The following is an 18124-nucleotide window of genomic DNA, read 5'->3' as shown; positions in this document are numbered from 1 at the left end:
CTTGGCAAGCCATGCCCGGCTCTCTCTTCCCTGGGTCCACGGCAGACTGTTTAGTAACTGGTTAGCAATGCGGAGGGGGTTTCTCTTGGGTCTGTAGCTAGTCAGGGAGCCGAGATATGGCCCTGCAGTGTAAACAGAGCCATACAACCCTGCTCAAGTTGTGATTCCCCAGTCCTTTCCCAAGCCCTGCCCCCAGGCACACTCTGAAATGGCCATGGTGTTTGCTGGGGGAGAAACATGAGAAGCAGAGCCAGAGTGCTGTAAAAGATGTAAATGTTTCGGTCTTGAGAGCAGCTCTGAGTTTCTAGGGCACAGCCCGGGCAGGGGGATGGAGAAGCACTGAGAAGGCACTTCTCTGTTGTTCTTGATCTTGGCTGCCTTAGGAAGGGTCCCAGGAAAAATCCTCGAGCTGATTCACTAAAGGGAGCTCACAGCATGTGCTTTATCAGGTGGTGGTCGTGGGGTGACAGGGACACGACAAAGGGCAGGGAGGAGGAGGAAGAGGTAGGAGAAAGGGTTTGGGATAGACAGTTGTGACGGTCTCATCTCGGTGTGAGATCCCCTGGCTCCCTTGGTGCTGGGAAGCCATTTCATCAGCAGGGGAGGGAAGTGGAGGAATATTCCCTCGCTGTAAGGTGGGCAAGGGAGAAGGGAGTCAGATCAGTCCCAGTAAGCACTGGCATGGTGACACACACAATTGCCACAGCCGCTATACTGTACCATGAGAGGACGTCTAGAAGCACCCGTCACCCAGGTCTGATGCAACAGCTGAGAAAAAACCAGATCCTTTTAACATAAAAATTAGTCACCGCTGAGGTCAGGTTTTCAGAGGGCTGATCTCTGCCCTCTAGAGCTTAACCTTTAGGTATGACTGATAGCATTGTGAATTCCAGCAGTAAAAGAGCTGAGAGAAGGGAGATGAGGGCAAGGAGAAAGGGACACCACTGAGGAAACAGACTGATGCGCATTCCTTCATACCTGAACATATTACCCCGATTTTGTGTTTTAAAGTGCCTGGACCCATGAGCAGATAGCAGCAGAGCAAAGATGAGGGAGACAAAGCTGAGGGAGAAGAAGAAAGAGAGGGCTGGGTGGTTGGGAACTGCCAGGAGAACAAAGATACTTGGGGTATGGAAAGAGGGATCTACACAGTTTGTGCAGAAGCCCAAAGACTCTGCAGAAGAAGCAGCATAAACAAGATGGTAGGTGTGAGAGGTGCTTGAGGTAGGAAGGGACTCCAGCTTGTATCTGTTATCATCAGACATGCCCAGAAATGTACTTGCACTGAAACATTTCATAACCTAGAGTTCAGGTGACAATTCAAACCTGGAAAAAAATTAGTTGGTTTCTGTATTAAACTTGGGATCACTGAGAAGCCAGAGGATCAATTCACTGACACAGCCCATTGCTGCTTTCTTGGAGTCCCCCTCTACCCTCTGCTCAGGTTTTCACCCTGCCCCACTCCCTTTAGTGCAGGAAAGCGGGGAGCACACGCTGCTGGTCACCACCACGCCGGGGATCGCTGCCTTATCCTGAGGTCCCTGCTTGAGAAGTCCCCTGCAGACAGCGGCCACCACAAGTTGTGTGTCCTTTTAGAGCAACCCGAAACTTTGCTACCTGCCCCAAAATAAGCAAGAGGGGCTGGAATCGGCCCTGCCCCTCCCTTCCCGTGTCCCCTGTGACAAGTGGGCTCCTCCCTCAGGAGAAAAGGCGGCAGGCAGGCGGCGAGGGGGCGATGAAGGACGCGAGCACACCCCCGCAGCCCCGGGGACCGGGAGGAGGCCGCAGGGCCGGGCAGCCCGAGTGCTCCCCCTCCCTTCCCTCCCGGCGCCGGCAGGGGGCGCTATGTCCCGCGGGCAGCGCGGCGCCTCGCCAGGGGGCGCTCCCTCCCGGTCGCCGGGCGGGGAGAGGCGGCGCTGGCGGGCGGGGTCTCTATGGTGACGCCGCAGTCGGAAGCGCTGGGCGGCACGGCGGCGGCCGCCCCTGCCCGGGCGGGCGGCGCGGGCCTCATGGACGGCGAGGAGAGGTGATGAATATTCATGTTGTAGCGCCCGGGGGGGCGGGACCTCTTGCCCGGGCGGGTCCGGCCGCGCGCTGATGGCGGGCGGCAGCGCCCGGGCGGGGGGCCGGTGAGGAGGGGCTGGGCTGGGCTGGGCTGGACTGGACTGGGGGTTCCTCCGCGGCCGGGGTCCCGGCGGGGTGGAGGGGAGGGAAGGTGGGCACTCCCGAGAGCTCACCGTCGTCCCCGCGTCCCCCTCCGTTGCAGGCATCCCCCCGCGCAGCTGGACGGGCTGTTCTGGCGGCGCTTCCTGCGGCTGCAGGCTGTCCTCTTCCCGGGGTGGCCCTCCCCGGGCGTCCTGATGTTCCTGACGCTGCTCTGTGTCGCCTTGCTGGGTGAGGCTGGGGTGGTGGGGCGGGGGGCTGCTCCCCGCGCCTGCTCCCCGTTCCCCCGTGCTCCCCACGCCTTTGCCGTGTTACCACTGTCCTTCATTTCCTTCCCGTGCTCGCCTCTTTCCTCCAGAGCAGCTGGTTATTTACCAGGTCGGCATCATCCCCAGCCAGTACTACGAGGTCCTCGGGAACAAGGACTTCTCCGGCTTCAAAACACTGACTGCTGTTGCCCTCACCCTGATCGTGCTGAACTCCATGGTAAGACAGGCCGGAGGCTCCTGTGTCTTGGGAGGGGAGGAGAGGGGAATGCTTCCTGTGGCTCTTGGCGTGATTCTGGCGACGAAGGGTCTAGGTCTGCCCTTGCCCTGGTAAGTAGCTATGTGTGGGACAGATCACTGGTACAAACTGTTGGTTTTTATTTCATTTTGGGAAATCCTTGTTCTTCTCACTTATCTCTTCCTGTCTGTCTCTGCCTTTATTCCAGCTAAAAAGCTTTGACCAGTTTATCTGCAACATGATGTACGTGAGCTGGAGGAAATCCCTCACTGAATACCTCCACAGCTGCTACTTCCAGGGCCAGGTCTACTACAACCTGCACGTGCTGCGCGAGGACATCGATAACCCGTAGGCTGCCTGTGGCTTCTCTCAGCCTCTTGCTTGGCTTCCTGTGGGCTGCTCCATGCCTTTTCCTGACTTCTCTGTGTCCCTGGGTAGGGGCTTGAACCCTGGAAGCTTTTGCCATCTAGGCAGAAATACCCACATCTGCCTTGGGTGGGAGGTGGTACCTGTGGCTGGAAACTCCTGTGACTGCTGGTCATGATGGCTTTAGGGGTAGGATGTTTCTGTTGCGAGGAAAATGGAGGCCTGCCAGAACAGGGATCTAGTGCTGCTGTAAAATATACTGTCTGCAAACTCAACCCTTGGCACGCAGTGTGACGTTGCAAAGGGCCTGGCTGTAGTCAGAGAGCACTGCCTGTCCTTGGCCTTCATGCAGCCAGGGCATTAGGACAGTCCCTGTTGTTCTGTTTGAACTTCAGACACCAGTCTCCAGCTGAATACAATTTTGTTGAGTTGGGTTTTTAGTGGTTTTGATAACCCATGAGAGCCATATCCAGAAAGCGCTTTGTTTTGCACTGTATGAGGGCTGCATTTCCCCTTTCCTGTTCCTAGAAGGAAATGTGAGGTGTGACTTGAAATATGAGAGGGGTGTTCAGTTCCTCCTTGCTTATCCCAGCCAATGCTGACATCCCCTTTCCTGTTTGCTTCATACACTGTCCTGCTTACTGCAGAGCTGCTTGTCTGCCTGGGCTGTGCAGCAAAGGTCAAACACCTCCCTTCCTTACAACAGCCTGCTGACTCTGGCCTTCCAGCCTGTCCTTGCACACAGGACACTGCTGTTGTAGTTATGCACTTTGAAGATTTAAAGATCCCACATTAGATATCATGTGAGAGGTAAAGGCTTTTTTTTTTCCCCTCCAGAGCTTAAATAAGTTATTATTAAACACTTGCTGAAAAACTAGAAACCAGGGGATAACTTTTTCCAAATTGTGTGGCTTTATTCAGTTGTTTTGAGACCCCAAGCTCTCCTCCCCTGGAGGGAGCACCCCTCATCTCTAGTCACTGCACTGGTGCCATCTCTCACATTGATGGCACCAGAGGAGACCAAGCCTGGGGTCCCTGTGAGAAATGGCTGTGTTGCAGGGACTGCTAACTATTGCTAATAGTGGTGGCCTCAAGGAAACGAAGCAGCCTCTGTGCTTCTGCTGCCCGGTGCTCCTGGCTGCCTGTCCTTGCCCCTTCATTGCACAGTGTGGTAGTTTGTGTGGCTGCACAGTGAAATCGTGCTGGGTATCTCAGATAGTGTTTTTGTCTGTGTCGGTTTTCAGCCAGACCCGTTCCCTGGATGGTTCTGCTGGCCCAGTGCTAGGAGACAGCCCAAGTAATAGCAACCAGCTGTGCACAGGGGCAGCAGTAAGCAAGGAAAGGGTCAAACAGCCCTACTGCCAAACATGAAATCACAGTTTCATCATGCTGATGCGGTGTCCAGCTGCTGTCGGGGTTACTCCCACCCTCTTTAAACGTTCATTTCTGATAGTGTTTTGCAGTGGTATGGAGTTGCAAGGAGAGGTCAAAAAGCTGTGCCTGTCACCAACGCATGCAGTGCTTCCCAGGCACACTGGCCATGGCCAGAAGCTCCTGCATGCCTGCCTTTTCCTTTGGCGGGGTGGGGGGAAGGCAAGAACAGAGGCCCCTCACCACCTGACTATCCTGCTCAGGTTTATTTTTAACCAGGGCATGTGTTCAATTGTGCAGTGCAATGCATGAGATAACTGGGTCGGTCTGCTCCGCAGCAATAGAGCCAGCTCTCCTGACCTTAGAAGACTGAATGTGTGGGATTGCTGCGAAGTATTTTTCATTACCACCTTGCTTCTGCTCAAACATCAAATCTTATTGTTTGGTATCTTTTTTGGTGCCACTACAAAAATTCTCTTTATCTTGCAATTCCTTGATGAGAATTTTTTCTCTGCACTGAGTACTTAGAGAATGAACTAGACCAATGAAGTGCAAACCAAACTGAGAGTTAGTTGCACGGTGTCATCGATATAGAAGGAACGAAGAGTGGGTTCTGAGTGGCATACAAACACTTGCAGCGCCTAGCAGGGCATTTGAGTTGTTGTTTATGTGTTATCATTACACATTGCTTAATAGCTTGGAAAAAGCAATATCCTGCCTTGAGTCTATAGCGTGTCTTAAATGGTAACTATGGGAACAATTACAGTCTGAGGAAAAGGAAAAATAATGACTGTAAGGTCAGTCAGGGTGAGAGCTGCCCCAAAATTAAATCCTTTGCTGTTTCAGGACTGCAGAATAGTTGAGAGATGAATGTCCTTGTGAGTGTACCTGCACTGATGGCTAAGCAGGAGTCCAGCCTTGCTCTTTACTGGACTCCAGCATTTGCAGTCATGGCCTTTCCACCTGTGCTTAGTGCATCAGACTGAAGCCCTCATCCATGTGCTCTGGACAGGTTAGGTGCCGAGGGAGTAAATATGCTGAAATCCTTTCGAGTTACCCCAAGTGCAACTCCTGTGCAGCAGTGGGATGGATGGGACTTGAGGGTCTGTCACCCACGTGCCTGCTGCCGATGGGACAAGGAAGCTTGGTGCGCTTCTGCCTGCTCTTGTGGGATGGGGGTGGTTGGAAGCACATTCCTCCTTGTAGCAAAGGGGCACTCCATGCAGAGTGAAGGGACCAGCTGCTGTGGAAGGGTGGCTTTGATGGAAGTGTTTGCTGGCGAAGGCCTGGCCTGTACCCTAGCCAGTCCTAGTAGCCCTGGTGCCTGAGATGCAGGACCAGTACTGAAGCTTTGGGGGACAGTCAGTAGTTTTTGGTAGTACAGGGGTGAGTCCAGGAGAGGAGTAAAGGACAAGGATGTAGAGGCCTTTAGCACAGAGTTGGACAGTGTTGTTGAAAGTGGAACAAGGGGTTAATACAAGGAATGGGGTGAAAGTAACAGCAGGAGATGTTCTTCCTGGGTGGCTGGAAGGCCCTTGGCTGAGTCCTGCTGAGAATTTCTAAGGAAATTGTCCTGTGGGGGAACAGGAGTCACAGTTGCAGGACCCTCCCCAGCGGGGTTGTTTACTTGCACCCTATCCTAAGTTCAGGCAATGAAACAGCCTGGCTTGTGCCCTGTTAGGGAGTTAGTACTGGTTCTTGTTCCTGGGCTTTGACACTGTCAATGGCTCTTTGCGTTGAGCAGGGACCAGCGCATCAGCCAGGATGTGGAGAGGTTCTGCAGGCAGCTAAGCTCCATGGCCAGCAAGCTCATCATCTCTCCCTTCACGCTGGCCTACTACACATACCAGTGCTTCCACAGGTAAAGACCCATCCTGATCCTGCTTTCACACCTCTTATTCTCTTTTTTGGAGCCTGGCACACACATTACAACTCCCCAGAGAGATGCTTGTACATATGGGTGGGTGGTCTCTGCACTCCAGAGGGAATTCTGCCTTGGGGATGCTGGGTGCACAGTGCTGGCCCCCAAACCTCTGTGAAAGCCAAGAAAGGTGACAACTGAGGGCTCTAACTGCTTGAGCCCAAGGGTGCTTGGGTGTCCTTTTGTTTGGACTATTAGCTGACCTCTTTTTTCCCTCCTATGTAGCACAGGCTGGCTAGGCCCAGTGAGCATCTTTGGGTATTTCATTATTGGGACGATCGTCAATAAGGTATTGATGAGCCCGATTGTGTCTAAACTTGTGCAGCAGGAAAAACTGGAAGGGGATTTCAGGTGAGTCCCAGCACAACAGCTTTCGCTGTCTCTTGGCAGCTCCTGCAAAAGCTGCATTTTTGTCCCTGTTCAGTGCTGTGTGCGCAGCTACTCTTGTCCGTGGCTTTCCTCACGCTCAGAGAAACCTACCTGCACAATGCTGCCCCGAAGGCTGTGTACTGAGCCCCTGCCACCCCTTTCACTGCCCTGTGTCATGGCAGGCAGTGCCCTTGGTTCAGTCTCCTGGTTCAGTCTCTGACAGAAATCATGTTTTTGCTACACCACCACCTTCATGAAATGCCTAAAACAGCACAGTCTTTCCATATGCCTTGTAACTCATCTCTTCCCCTTCCCCTGCAGGGTTGGCTGGGTGTGTGGCAGGGGCTTTCCAGCTTTCCCTGGGGCTTGGGGCATCCAGGGACAGCAGCAGAAGCTGGTGTGACACAGGGAGTCCAGACCCAGGGCAGTTGATTGTCGTGATCCTGTATGGTGGAGATGCTGGGCTGGTACATGGGAAGCCCAAGGGCTGAGAAGATGGGCACAGACAGCGGGATATCAAACAAATGTGCCACTGAGCTGGCCCAGAATGATGTCATCTTGTGCTAAGCCTTGATCTGTGGTGCCTTTTTGAGCCTATCAAGTATTTCTGTCAAGAGATGCCTCAGATCAGTGCTCTGACAGATGCAAGACAAGTTTCCTCTAGCAAGGATGTTGGCTACATAATTCACTGGGCATTTGTGCACAATCCTGATGATTTTTTTCTGGGTTGTCCAGGTTCAAGCACATGCAGATTCGTGTCAATGCGGAACCAGCTGCCTTCTACAGGTTAGTAGCATTCATTTCTTTATGTCCTTGTAAGGATCCTCCCAGTTCAGGGCATCCTTGTTGTATTTATGTATCCCAGAGGAGTCCAAGTCCTGTTGCTGCAGTTGGAGCTTTGTCCCCTCTACCTTGCTGCAGTGTCATACAGCCTGACACTCTCTTCTCCTTTGCATTCTGTGCATCATCTGCAGAAATACGCCACAGCAGGTGGAGACAACTATTTTTTCTCTGCCTCCCTTCTAACATCCCCAGAGGCCTGATACAGATTTGGTGCTGGCTTAGAGACCATTGCTGATGTTTTACCAGATCCTTACCTGGAATATTTCTCAAGGTCTCATTATGTCTTGTCAGGATGTTCCCCCAGGGACTTGTTGCAGGTTACTTCTGGCCACATCCTGCTGCTGCCAGCCTGTGTGTCTTCTGTGGCTATGCTAGCTGTTGCCTGGCCTCCTTACCTCTGCTTGCTCCTCCAGGTCAGCCTGTGCCCTGACCCTCCCAACACTGTACTGCTGCTCTCTGAATTTGCTCAGTGCCATTTACCTCAGAGCTGAGCACACAGTCGGGAGCCTGGCAGCACCTCCCCACTTAGTGATGCCATGAAGCCTGTTGAGCTGCTGCTTGGAGCCTTTAAGATGTTTCACAGAAATGGCTAGAACCCAGGAAGAGGGCCACGATTTTACTGTAGCTTGTGTTGGGGTGCCTGGTCGGTGACAGGAGGTTGTTGCACCTCTCTTGTCACATGTCTGCCTTTGCCCTTCACATTGAAGAAGCGCGATTTCACCAGGAATTAAAGCATGCGGTAGCTGTCCTGCCTCTGGTCTTACCTGCTTGTGATCTGTATTTGGTTCCTTCATGCTGTACTGACTGAGCATTTCAACTGTTGTGATACTGTCCTCAAAGTGGTTTGATTCAAAATCACCAATTTCATAAAGATTTATATTGACAGGTGTGAAACCGATGTAAATAACTGAAATCAATCTTGGTTTGCATTGGCAAGTTTGAGTTATTTCTTTGTGGACTAGTTGATTCTTATTGGTTGATGATAATTTTTCTTAATGGAGAAGATACTCTAATTACATGCATTTATTTAAGCTGCAGTACTTTTCCTCAAAATTTTGAAGTTTTTTATTCAATTACTAAGTAGAAAATGGAAAGTGAACTATTATACCAGAAAACAGTGTGTCTTACTTCAGTACAATTCATTAGTAGAAAAGCTTCACTTGATGGGAAACTAGAATTTATTCAAATTGTACAAAACCAGGAATTTTCATGATATAAATCTTAATTAAAAACAAAGAAATTTTCTAGGAATGCAACCTTTTAAAATCCTGCAAGAGGAGGAGCACATGGCAAGTGGCTGGTTTTGACTGCAGGACTTCTCTAGCTTGTAGAAGCTGTTAGAACTTGTCCTCTTGAACCTACCTAACCATTGATTTGGTAAAGGAAGAAAAACCTGAGCACTGTCACCTTTTTACTACTTTGGTTTCTAAGCCTTTGGCAAACTTACTTTAAAAGTGAACTGAATGGGAGGAAAAGCCAAAACCAATATAGCAATCTCTCATCTGCAAAAGAAATAATAGCTCTGGTCCCCAGTGTCTTCCTCATCCTTAACTCCATGTGTCCAAGGCTTTGTCATTTCTGAATACCCATCAGCAAAGTCCGCAGCTCAGTAGTTACATGAGATGGGTTGTAGGGCAGTAATGCCAAATTGAATTCTAGCCAGATGTATTTTTGAGAAAGAAAATGTATTTTTCTATGAACCAAGAATAATTAGAACTGAGACTCTTCAAAAATCTTAATTTGTATTTTTATGTGCAGCTTTCGGTCCTATCTGCTTGGGCTCTAGTGACTCTGCAGTTGTGCAGACTATGATGGGAGCGTGGGTGTGTGCCGGGCACAAGCATGAGTTGGTTGGCAGGGGTAATAGCTGCCGCGGCAGGTGGGAGTCTGGAATGAGATATGGAGTGCTCTCTGCATTTTGCCACCTGAGGGCAGCCCAGCCCTTGCGAAGGAGCAGAAGGAGCCGTCATGTTTGCTGAAGGTGGTGGTTTAGAGCTGAGATGTGCCTCCTTGGTACTGGCTCAGCCTGGCTGTGGGAGCATTACTGCTAGCTCGGGTGGTGGGTGACCCCCTAATGCCTGCAGAGATAACCCTGGGAAAGTGGGGGGTGGGCGGGCGCTGTAGGGCTGGGGTCACCAGCTCTGGGGCTGCACTGCTTGCAGCTTGTTTGTGTCCCACTCCTGTGGGGTGGGGAGCAGGAGGAGGTGGACTGGGGCTGCTGGCTGTGCAGGTGGTATGGACTGGCAGTCACCTCCTGCACTTGCCTCCGCCCTTTCCTTTCTGGTTCTGGCTGTGTAGCAGTGCTGTCCCTCTCTTCCACCAGGCTCAGCTTGGAAAGTGTGTTTGACCTTGGGTGTGCATTGCTCCAGGCTGGGGCCTCACTGACCGTGTCTGGCCTTGTATCTCCTCCTCCTGTATGTGACAGCAGCATCACCAGCTCTGGGAGAGATTTGCAGGGTTGCTTGTTTCAGACAGAGTTTCTTGGTGAAGCTTTTCAGGAACGCACTTTTGGCTGTTCAGTTCCTGCTCAACAAAGAGTTTATTGCTCGGAGGCTAAGGTGCCACATTCTTTTCAAGCCTCAGTCCTAAAGCCCATGCTTTGATCTCATTGTGGTGCTCCCAGAATGTCTGTGGCGTGTTGCAATCTTATTTTACAGGGCCGGGCGAGTGGAGCACATGCGCACGGATAGGAGGCTGCAGAGCCTTCTGCAGTCCCAGAGGGAGCTGATAGGCAAGGAGCTGTGGCTATACAGTGAGTGGGGAGTTTGGGGGGTGAAGTGGGACATGTGGTAGCTCCGTTGCGGTCCACAGGCTTGGGAACCCTACTGCTAGAGCAGCAGTGCTGGGTTTTCTTCTCCCACCTCTTTCTGGTGCATGAAAACCCTGAGGGTGAACAGAGGGTGCCTCTTGCAGTCCTAAATGGGAATCCTGGTGTGAAAAAGCATTGTAGAGAGCCAAGTTGTGGAGGACCCAGTTAAGTCAGAGAACATGAGCCCCAAAAGGGGAATCTGCAGGAATCTGTGCTTTTTGTGGGGCAGGTGTTCAATGGCCAGGAAGAGAGGGAAGGGCTTGAACTTTGAGGAAGGAGAAGACTGTGTGGTTGGGAGAAGTGGAAACTTCTTTCCTACAGAGCCTGTTCCTTGAGCATAGCTGTCCCCTGAAAATCTCCCTTCTCCCATTGTCACTGGGTCCAGGTTTGGGGGTTAAATGATCACTATCAAGACAGGTCTTCCAGATCTCACCAGCATAGTGAGCTTCTGAGCAGCATAAGGTAGGGAGAGCCCTGAATGCGGGTGTGTGTGTGGGAGTTTGGGGTCTTAAGTCTTTCTGCCTGTCCTACGCTCCAAGACAGACTTCATGGCCAACCATCTTGCCCCAGAGCTTCCTTTTTGCCCTCCCTCCTGTTTCGTGTGAATCAGCCAGGCCCCTGAAGAGTAGAAACAAGCAGGCAGAGTGGCTTTTGCCCCATGGTGGTTCATGAACTGTGTGTCTGGATGACGTTTCTCTGCTCAGGGGCTTGCCCCAAGGTGCTCTTTGCTTAGCAAATGGATTTTCACCCTGGTGCTTGTGCTGTCCCGTGAAATGGGTTCTTCTGCTGTGGTGTATCCTGAAGGGCTGAAGCAAGACCATGGGTCTTTCTCTGGCCAGGCTTATGGGCTGCACTTGAGCCTGGCTGGGAAAGAGGTTCCCACCCTAACTCACTGTCTTCTTTCAATGTGCTTCTGCCCAGTTGGGATCAACACCTTTGACTACCTGGGCAGCATCCTGAGCTACATGGTCATTGCCATTCCCATCTTTACTGGGGTCTACAGTGAACTGAGTCCAACAGAGCTCAGCGCCCTTGTCAGCAAGGTGAGCAAAGGGGTGATCTCCCAGACCCCATTGTGGTGGGTGAGCAGGCACTGAGGATGGAGGTTTCATTTGGGGCTAGTGGCATTGGGGCTGGATAACCTGCAGCAACTGACCCTCAGGTTAGACTGTCCCTGCCCATGGTGGCTTGGAAGTGGGAGCTTGGTGCCAGCTGGTGTATGATTAACCTGTGGGTAAGAGCCTTCAAGGGCATGTCTATGTAAGTGTTTCCTAGCTCAGGCCTCTGCATCTGAAAAAATGGGAGGTTGGAAAGCCTCTGGCTTTCAGCAGTGTGGGTGAGGATGGGGTCCATGCAGTGCTGTGGGTCCAGATTATGCACTGGGCTTCTGCTCATGGTGAGGCTGGCCACCTGCGAGGCTGAGCTGGCTTTCATTCACATTCCTGACCTGACTCATTCCCAGATACTCAAAACTGGCCTGTGATAGAGAGTGCAGAGCTAAAAATAGCTAAGTGGGCACTGCAGGCTGAGATACCCAGCTCTGAGCCATGTATGGTGCTGGGGCAGGGCTGGTGGAATGGATGTGTGTGGCTTAGATGGGGTGAGCGTGCTGGGCCCATGGCTGGCCAGCAGGTACTCTGCAAACACCATCCCTGGGTGGCGGGAGATGTGTCCACCTGGCAAAAACCGCTGTACTGAGCAGGGAAGTCCTACTCCCTCCAAATATGGTCATCTTCACTCACACTGCCGTGGGTGACTTCTCCATCCCTCCTTTGTCTTGCTGGGACTGCTGATGTGGCCAGATGTCTGGACTCATTGGCTGCTTCCTTGCAGCCATGGTGGAAGGGGCAGTGCCCCAGCTCAGCGCTGACCCTTGCTCTGGCATGTGATTTCTCCCCAGAATGCCTTTGTTTCCATCTACCTCATTGGCTGCTTCAGCCAGCTCATAAATATCTCCAGCACCATGACTGATGTAGCTGGCTACACGCACAGGTGAGCTTCTCTACAGGCAGGTCTCTGCAGGAAAGAGAAGTGTGGGACAAGACTCTGCCCAGGTCTGTACTAATTAAATAAGAAGCAGTTGCTTGTGAGCAAGCGTGGACAAGTTTGGATATTGTGAGGAGGCTGCTGGAGTTGTCCCTGGCATTCATGCAACCTCTTGTTTGTCTAGGATTGGTGAACTGCAGGAGACCTTGCTGAGCCTTGGCAGAAAAAAAAATGCTAACTACTCAGAAGCCAAAGTCAGCTGGGATTTGGACAGGTGAGTCTCCTCTCAGCAACTGGCTGGCTTGTAGCTTACATGCCAGAGTGTGGGGCTGTCACAGGATGGAGGTGGCCCTTGGTGTCGGAGCCTGTTGCACGCAGTTGATTGGAGAAGGCAGTGCTCACTGCGATTTGTCATTCCTGGCGTGTGTGGGGCAGGGCTGCTGTCACAGAGGCACAGGATGTCTAAAGTGCCTGATCTTTGCCAGTCTCAGCATCGTCACCCCAGATCTCTCCTCCTTTGTCTTGGTGGTGGCCCAGCAGCCTTTCTGGGGAGAACCCAGTGCCAAGGGACACAGCTTTCCTTCTGGAGCAAGTGACGCTCTCAGTGCCATCCTCTGGCAAGCTGCTCATCAAGGACCTGAGCCTCAGGATCTCACAAGGAAACAGCGTGATGATTGTGGGGAACACTGGCACAGGGAAGACATCTCTCCTGAGGGTCCTTGGGGGACTGTGGGAGAGCACACGGGGTAAGGACTGCTGCTTGCCGCAGCTTTCTCTTTCTCAACCAGGGCTGCCCTGAGTTTGGAAAGTGGCAGTGTGGGGTTGTGAGTCCAGTGCCACCTTGTGATAGTGAATGTGTCACTGATGCATTGAAGCCACCCATCTCTATTGCATACTCTGCTCTGGGTCTCATTGTTTTGCCCTGTGTAGCAAATATAACTTTTCTGGGATTTGTTGGCTACTTTACAGGGCAGGACTGCACAGAGGGTGGTGGGGAGATGTTGGCTGGCACTGCAGGCTTGGCATGAGTGTGTTTCTGTGCAGGGAGCATCAAGATGCTGACCTGCTTTGGCCCCCGGGGAGTGGTGTTCCTGCCGCAGCGGCCCTTCTTCACCGACGGAAGCCTTCGTGAGCAGGTGAGCCCAGGGGCTGCTTCTGCTTTGGCCCCAGTTCTGCTCCCAGCTGTAGTTGTGCCCTGTGAACCTGTGTGCTGCAGAAAGGCCTGTAAGAGGGAGGATGCCTGTAGCTGATCCTTCCCTCATGCCTGAGTTCATGGCACCACTGTTGCATCTCTGGTGGACTGTGTCCAGCTCCCTCTGATGTGGCTTCTTTTGCTCTCTTAAACAGGTGATCTATCCCCTGAAGGAAATCTATCCAGTTTCAGGTATGTGGAAATTCATTAGAGCAATTAGCCAACCCTGTGGTGTCAGCTCCCTGTCCTGTACCCAGTGCAACTTCTCCCCTACCATGCCCCATTAGGTGTACTCATCTGTTTTGGTTTTGTTACCCTCTGTGTTCCCTCCCTTTTGGGGTGGAACATACCCTCTTGATAAGAACATATTCTCTTGGTGCAATGAGGACAAGCTGGCCATGCTTTACATGTTGTGCTAGATGTGATATATGTTGAGGCACCTTGCTGTTGGGATACATCTGTCTGGTACAGCCTGCCTTTGGGCAAGCTATGCTTGCCTTCATCTCATTTTCCATCCTGCTCTGTCTTTCACTGTTCCTCTTTTTCCTCGGCCTTGTGTGCTGCCAAGGTCAGACTACATGAATCCTTTCTCTCCCCTGCCCTCTTCCCAAGCTGACCACACGTGGTCTGCTGCAGCTTACAGATGTCCACGTTTAAGTTTCTGTCTGAGTGAAGCAGTGGTACATGCTGCTTTCAAACACTGGGGAGTCACAGTCTTGCAGAGAGTAACTGTAGCCATCAGCTACTGTTGTGGCTTTTCAGGAGCTTCAGAGAGGTCCATGGCAAATGCACAGCACTTCCGCTCAGCTTCCAGAGCTGCCGACTATACCAGCTCATGTGTATGTTCTGCTCCACAGCTGGTTCACTTTGAGGTTTTTCCCACCCCACATAAGATTCTTTTGTTCACCTGAGCCCTGCTCCCATGACTCCACCACCTGCAGCGTACAGTGGGCAGTCCACCGTTAGAGAGCGGCTGGTGGGCAGGGTCTTGGCAACTGAAGCCTGGATCCTTGTGTTCTGGCTGTGTCCGTCTGTGACCATGGACTAAGTCAAGTTTTAGGTATATCTGTGGGGCCCAGTTACCTCCTGGCATGCTGCTCACATGCATGGTTGATATTTTTAAGGAAGGTCAGTCTTTGGGAGCACCCTGTGCCAAAGCTCAGGACCTGGTATATTTAAGTGGTTGAGTCAGCTACGCTGGACCTCAGGAGACCCTCCAGTACTTCTGTCCTGCCCCACTGACCCCTCCTTGCTGCTGTTGCCTCAGCACGCATTGTCTCTGCTTATACTTTACTGCCTTCTCCCCTAGGGCCTGCAGATGATGAGAGAATTGTGCGATGCCTTGAGCTGGCTGGGCTGGTGAGTTCCCGGTAGTGCTGCTACCTTCTTTCCTGTTGTTGCCAGTAAGGGAAGAAGAGATAAGGTTTTGTTGCAGCACAGCATGACCTTGTGCTGGACACATGGGAGGACTTTGTGTGCAGCTGAGACAGGACTGTCCATGGGACAGGCAGAGGAGGAGGGATATGGAGCAACTTCAGCTCAAGCAGGAAAAGAGAGTAGCAGGAAGGGGGTGGTTATGCTCAGGGCCATGGGCTGACAGGATTGGGGCCTGTGTTCACAAATCTGCTGTGTGCTCTCTGCAGATTGATTTGCTGGAGAGGGCTGAAGGACTGGACGAGCAGGTGGACTGGAACTGGTAAGGGAGCTTGCTGTCTGTGTGAATTTGGGTGATCCCTCTGGGTGGGGAACACTTCTAAGCAGGTGCATATTGCTGCTGGACTTATGAACATCCATGTTCTGTGGGAGGTGGGCAGTATACAGGGGTAAAGCCTTCATGCCCCAAGCATCAATGCTAACAATCACCAGCCATGCTGCTCTGCAGGCAGCTGATTGTGCACAGGGGTGCAGAACCTGCCCCAGCATGGAGGGGGACACGAGGGACACACAAGGACAGTAGCTTTCTGGAGTCTCTGCTAACAGCAACGATAAGCTCTTCAGCAAACAAGTTTTTTGTTGAGGGAGATTTTGCATCTTGAACCTGCTGTAGGTATGACGTCCTGTCCCCAGGGGAGATGCAGAGGCTCTCATTTGCACGGCTCTTCTACCTCCAGCCAAAATATGCGGGTGAGTGAGTGACTGCAAAAGAGAAGAGGGGGAGTGGGAAGGCAGGGCCTTTGGTGTAAAGAGAAGCTGGTACAGAGGCAGCTCATGAAATCCCTTCTTTGCTAGGAACATGCTTCGTCTTGGCCATTATTTTAGCAGTGTAGCACACAGAGGATTCAGGGGTGAAAATATTTAATTATCTGTGCGGAGGTGATAAATCAAGAGGCTGTATATAAGACATTCTTTTCTTAGGGAACTAGTGATTAGTGTTCTTGGTCCAGGTCTGATGGCACCTGAAGAAGCCCCCTTTCAGCATGCTCATCAGTTGCCACATAAAGAAGCATGCATGCTAGAGAGCATGGCGTCAGCTGCTGTCTCTGAAGCTCATGAACCTCTGTAGGGTTGTGGAAGCAATGTGGGAAATTTAGCTGTGACACTGCAAAAGAAGAAAAGGAGCAATGGGAGAAATGGTCCTGAGAGATCACAGAAGCAGCTCCTATTAGCGGATAGGGCTAATTCCTTTGCACGCCTGGATTGCTGGTCACTGCGGGGGGATGTTGGAGGACTTGCCATGAGGGCTAGGGTGGGTGTGGGTACCTCTCTTCCCCTGAAGCCTGCAGCATGGCTCAGTGCTGTCTGGGTAGAAGGAGCCTGTGGATTGCAAACTGTGTAGAGATTATGTAAACCAAATTGCATTTTTCTGCTCCAGATCTGTAGTATTTACCCTTAATTGACAGGAAGGTGCCTCACCTGGGTGCTCCAGGTGGGATGTGGGCCAGCGGTGTGCACAGGCTGCTCAGCCCGGTGCTCTGGCACATGGCCTGCCTTGAGAAGGTCACGTCTTGGCTTTCACAGTGGTGGGGATGAGGCAGTGGCTGGCAACTGTTGAGGGAGAGGAATGAGGTGAACGGCACTGTTCAGGTGGATTTGAGGGCTTGTGGGGAAGGGCAGTTGACTGACACCAGTTGTGCCAGAGGAAAAACAGAGTCCTCAGGCTTCTCACTTGCATTCTGCAGATGCTCTTGGTGAACTCTGGTTAATATGTGAGGTGTTCTTGGCAGTTGCTGCTCTTTTGCCTAGGGGAAGATGACTGGCTGGGAGAGGATTTGTGGGGCTTACAACTTTTCTCTCAGTGCTAGATGAAGCCACTGGCGCCCTGACAGAAGAGGTGGAGCATGAACTATACCGTGTGTGCCTTCAGCTAGGCATGACGCTGATCAGTGTGGGACATAGGGCCAGCCTGGAAAAGGTGAGATGGGGAGTCAGCGCTCCACACCTCCCTGGGGGTGGCAAGACAGGGGAGGTAGAGAGGGTTCCTGGCGAGCAGAGGGGAGTGACTGAGGCTGGTGAGCCTCACTGTGGGAGGACATGCCCTCATAGAGACATCCCTCAGTCATTGTGTTATTGAATTGCAGTTCCACAGCTGGATTTTGAAACTTCATGGGGAGGGAAGATGGGAGCTCACTCGATGCGAGAAGATGAAACGGCTCCCAGCTGGGGAAGGATGCTGAAAAACATGCCTTTGTCTGGCCAGCTGCAGAACCTGCACACGTGTGGGAGAGCTCCGGAGCTGCTGAGCCAGCAGCTGTCAACAAGGGATTCACCCAGTGCAAGACGAGTTCTGGATTTTGCGGACGGACACAGAGCCAAGTCTGAACTCAGAGTGTGGGGTTCTGCTGGGAGCAGACACATCTATGCTATCCTTCTCCCAGCCCCCTCCTTCTGCCTCCCTGCCTCTCATGGGGGAAAGGCCTGAGCTGCTAGGCTGCCCAGAGAGAAGATGCAGCCTCATGGGGCTTATAGAAGCAATGGCCTGAGGAACCTCACTTGTCTAGGATGCAGTGGTGTGAGGCTAGGATGCAGCCTACTGTTCTGCCCTCTGTGCTTCACTGGGACCCCTCTTTAATACACAGCTCTGTAGGACAGACTTCTGTACCTGTGGCTGTCTTCAGGGTTGTGCTCCCCAGCAGCAGCCAAGGGATACACTGTAAGGAGAGGAGAATGTTGGCACAGAGAAGGGGCATGCCTCTGCTCTCCTGACAACACAGAGTTACAGGTCAAAGGAACATTTTTGTATTAAAATCTGGGGCCTGTTTTCCAACGATGTTTATGGAAAAGAGTCAGTATTCGTTAAACAGACTGCTGCATCTTTTCCTTTTGGGGTTTGCTCTGGAGGAGATGCTTGTGTATTGGCAATTGTCCTGGGCTAGACTACTGCTGAAGAGCAGATTGGGGTAGGAGTAATACACCTATCTGGGGCTGGGCATCCTGCCCTGCTGCTACCTCCACAGCTACTGCAAGACCCAAGGAGGGCTTTTGGCCCTCTGCTTTTAGGGGAGGAAACAGAGCTTGTCTCCCCTTAGTGTTCTGCCTATGATGAGTAGTCATGTTCTCTCCCCTGCCTCCCATAGGTTTTGGAGGTTTTGAGGGTCTCTGCTGCAGAGTGGTCACTCTGAGACTGGAGTGGAGGTATGGGCTCTGAGCACTTACTGGCCAC

The 18124-nt window shown here is 52.1% G+C and overlaps 1 protein-coding gene across 4 annotated transcripts; it reads left to right on the top strand.

The window, feature by feature from the left end:
- Positions 1-1916: 1916 nt before the first annotated feature.
- On the top strand, positions 1917-17732 carry ABCD4 (ATP binding cassette subfamily D member 4). 4 transcript variants are annotated; one of them, XR_012662285.1, is made up of 19 exons: positions 1917-2026; positions 2267-2394; positions 2522-2649; positions 2876-3015; positions 6149-6265; positions 6551-6676; positions 7430-7480; positions 10195-10289; positions 11268-11389; positions 12247-12338; positions 12517-12606; positions 12818-13078; positions 13377-13468; positions 13680-13716; positions 14834-14883; positions 15168-15220; positions 15572-15648; positions 16761-16876; positions 17043-17732. XR_012662285.1 is itself a non-coding variant. In XM_075103480.1 (19 exons), the coding sequence occupies exons 1-19, from the start codon at positions 1935-1937 to the stop codon at positions 17136-17138; spliced, it is 1908 nt and encodes a 635-aa protein (XP_074959581.1). In that variant the 5' UTR covers positions 1918-1934; the 3' UTR covers positions 17139-17732. The 4 variants fall into 4 exon arrangements, 3 of the variants coding, with proteins under 3 accessions (XP_074959581.1, XP_074959583.1, XP_074959582.1); XM_075103480.1 differs by having other exon boundaries at positions 1918-2026; positions 12873-13078; XM_075103482.1 differs by having other exon boundaries at positions 1946-2026; positions 2527-2649; positions 12873-13078.
- The last annotated feature ends 392 nt before the right edge of the window (positions 17733-18124 follow it).

The sequence above is a fragment of the Phalacrocorax aristotelis genome, chromosome 9, assembly GCF_949628215.1.
Source record: "Phalacrocorax aristotelis chromosome 9, bGulAri2.1, whole genome shotgun sequence".
Classification (NCBI taxonomy): Eukaryota; Metazoa; Chordata; class Aves; order Suliformes; family Phalacrocoracidae; genus Phalacrocorax; species Phalacrocorax aristotelis.
Note: the sequence above shows the minus strand (reverse complement) of the source record. Positions and strands in the feature narration are given on the sequence as shown.

What these genes read in the sequence shown, in the direction of transcription:
- ABCD4 (XM_075103480.1), top strand. Translation starts at nt 1,935, where the DNA reads ATGGTGACGCCGCAGTCGGAAGCGCTGGGCGGCACGGCGGCGGCCGCC. An exon ending in TCAGCGCCCTTGTCAGCAAG is followed by an intron (nt 11,390 to 12,246) that starts GTGAGCAAAGGG and finishes ATTTCTCCCCAG; the next exon opens with AATGCCTTTGTTTCCATCTA. An exon ending in ACTGTGGGAGAGCACACGGG is followed by an intron (nt 13,079 to 13,376) that starts GTAAGGACTGCT and finishes GTTTCTGTGCAG; the next exon opens with GGAGCATCAAGATGCTGACC.